At 35.7% G+C, this 2,958-nt stretch overlaps 1 protein-coding gene across 1 annotated transcript in view; it reads right to left on the bottom strand.

The window, feature by feature from the left end:
- Nucleotides 1–1,594: 1,594 nt before the first annotated feature.
- Nucleotides 1,595–2,958, bottom strand: part of SMC1B (structural maintenance of chromosomes 1B) — a gene marked incomplete at its 5' end in the record, with an annotated part of 36,841 nt that continues 35,477 nt past the window's right edge. Inside the window, 2 exons of the mRNA XM_010290805.1 lie at nt 1,595–1,783; nt 2,058–2,168. Of these exons, the coding sequence (XP_010289107.1) occupies nt 1,673–1,783; nt 2,058–2,168 (222 nt within the window). The remainder of the gene's footprint in view (nt 1,784–2,057; nt 2,169–2,958) is intronic.

The following is a 2,958-nucleotide window of genomic DNA, read 5'->3' as shown; positions in this document are numbered from 1 at the left end:
ACAAACTGGCTTGTTAAATGTACTGTAGATGACTTTTTCTATTTATGTATTTTTTTTAAGTGGGAGTAAGATACTTACTGGAAACAAACTTGTTGACCATTTATTACCCTGTTTTGCTCAAGCTGTGTAATGAAATTGATAGGGCATCTCTGATGATGGCATACACTCTTTTAATAAAACATTTAAAGACAAATAGACGACTCCTGTATAGTAGCTAGAATGTGCAGCTTTCACCATTCTTCAGACTGTTCAATTCTTTACTGTGTTTTTCTATTTCAACCAACTGTTCTTAGCAAATGGTTAAAAAAAAAACACAACCCATAAACCAAAACTTCCGTATTTGCAATAGAGACTGATGTGGGTCAAAGATCTTTGAAACTCACTAGAGGATGCTCTTCTATTCATCCTTCACACTACTGTAAGTATTTCCACATCTGTCAAGGGATTCTGAATTAAGGGGCTGATGCTAATTCATCACTTACACTTAAGAGTAAATTAATTTTATTTAATCAAGTATGGCAGCAACATAAGTATTTGTTAAACATCTGGGTATAGTGTAAATGGACAAATTTATGTTGTTGAAATGTTCCCACATGTCCCACTGCTCCCATGTCCTTCCTTCCTTCTGCAGTAAACCCCTGTCTTCACATTTCATCAGTTGTGTGCAACAAGCATAGTATTAGCATCAAGTTACAAGGTAGATGTGTTTAAACAGCATGATGGACAAAAGGAGGCTAGTATATGAACATAAGAAGATAGATATAATTATTATTAACAACCATAAAACAAATAAAGCTCTTTGGCATATGCTGAGGTAAAACATAAGCCAGATGAAGGGATTAAAGCGCTCTCAAACAGTGTTCTGTAACCAACTTCATTAACTTTGCTTCTTAGATGAAACATGGCCATCAAGATAACCTTGACTTTACTAGGATGGCCATGTAGTAACAATCTCCACTGCAAACCAATATACTTTTTTCTAAGGCTGCTACCTCTATGGCATCTGACTCTCACCTGTTTTATTCTTTCCACTTTTGTGTGGGGCAGAATACCTCAAAGGTGAAATTTTTCCAGGTTATGTCACACCTAGAGAGATCTACCATGAGCTTTTGTAAAGTCAACTAGTATTTTCATCAGGTTAGAGTAGAAGACTGAAGTCTTACTGGGTGTCACATAAGATATTGGAATCTGGCCATTGTCTTGTTTTTTGGATAATAATCCCATCTCAAGGTAAATAGATGCAGCTGCAACACAAAAGTAAGAGTCTTGACCAGTGGTAGCACTGCATCTAAACCGGGCACCAGAGAGATATGGCTAAACACATTACTTTACTTTTTGTAAGAAAAGCAAGAGGCTTATTCTTTCTAACAGTGTGCATATGTGACCCTGTAATCCTTCCTCTTATGGCAATGTGCCCTCTAAAACATTTGAGGGGAAAGCTTTTGCTTACAAGAACGTACACACTTCAGTAACAACCTCTGGCTACCACTTGTTAACAAAACTCTAGCAATGAATAACACTTTCTTTCTTCAATATTTTGGAAAACTGCTTGCTTTGAAACATAAACATTTCTCTATCAACATCTAATAGCAACATTCAAACTCAGATTTGTAACAGTCCGCTGTAAACACAGTATTTGCTATTGTCACCTGGCCCTGAGCTCATCCATGCTTTATGCTGAAACAGAACTGCGTTTGTGCTCCTCTGTTCTTTCCTGGTCACCAATGTCTGGATACTCGGTAAGATCCAAAGTCAGTACTCGACTGAACATAAAGTCATCACGCTGAGAAGAGGAAGGATCACACAATTTAAAACATTCCTGTTATTTGAAATAAGCATTTCATAAATGACTATGAGAGACAATAATGAGCTTGAGTTACCAAAATGATCTTTTTATCGAGCCGCTACCTGCAGTTATTTCTGAACACAAAGTAGTTCAAATCCAGCAAAACAATTACGTACATGATTCACTGCAGTAACATGTAAGGTGCAAATCAGTACTTCAACAAAAACCAGTGTGTACTATTTAACAAAATCTGGTAATAATGAATTGTTACCTCGGGACACACTCCAATCAATGCATCTGCTTTGCAATAAAACTCTTCCTTTAGAGAAATAACTATCATTTGAAACTGTTCATGTGCCTGTTCTCTAATGAAACTTGATACCTTTGGAAAGAAGGCAAATATTTCAGAAAGTTAGTTCTGACAGACTTAAACCATGCTATAATTAGGGAATGATGAGGAAAGAACTGAACTACGTTAGCTGCAGAATTCAGTAATTCAGCTATGAAATAAGCAGGCTAAAATGAGAAACAAATCTATCTTAAGACACATACTTTGCATGTACTTAACCCCTCAGATTTGCTGCTTTTTGAAAACTTGTAAGAAAATAAATCATTCACTCCAATGAATAAAGTTATAGAAAAAGGCCAGTGCCAATGAAAAATATTTTACTTAATATAACTTCAAAGGAAGGTGAAAATTCCTGATTAAGGAAAAAGAAGTGTGAAAAGGTTGTTACTGGCTCTATACCAAGATCTTAAATACATATTAGTTCACTGCAGACAACATTTTTTTTCCAGTGATCTGCAAAGTAAAGGTACAAGTATTAAGTTATAAATTGGTGACTGAATAAGGCAGTAGCCCACAGTATAAATGCCGAATTTAGGCTTTTGTCTGCGCAGTTGTATCTACATGTGACAGAAGTAATTTTTTTAATGGAAGAACCGCCTTTAGTGAGTTACATAACTCGCTTTCATTTTGCAGTATAATTACAAGTAAATTACTGGAGCTTTTAGTAAATTCTTAAACTGAAAGAATGGAAAGAAAAAGACTTAGTTCTAAGCAAAAGACCAAGACCTGGATAGCAGTGAGTACTAGCAACTATAATTTTCCATGTATCATTTTTGCTCACTTGCAATACTTAATTGCTCTGTGTGAAGGTTTTGGTGCTTTA

This window comes from Phaethon lepturus, unplaced genomic scaffold (assembly GCF_000687285.1).
Source record: "Phaethon lepturus isolate BGI_N335 unplaced genomic scaffold, ASM68728v1 scaffold11267, whole genome shotgun sequence".
NCBI lineage: Eukaryota > Metazoa > Chordata > Aves > Phaethontiformes > Phaethontidae > Phaethon > Phaethon lepturus.
Note: the sequence above shows the minus strand (reverse complement) of the source record. Positions and strands in the feature narration are given on the sequence as shown.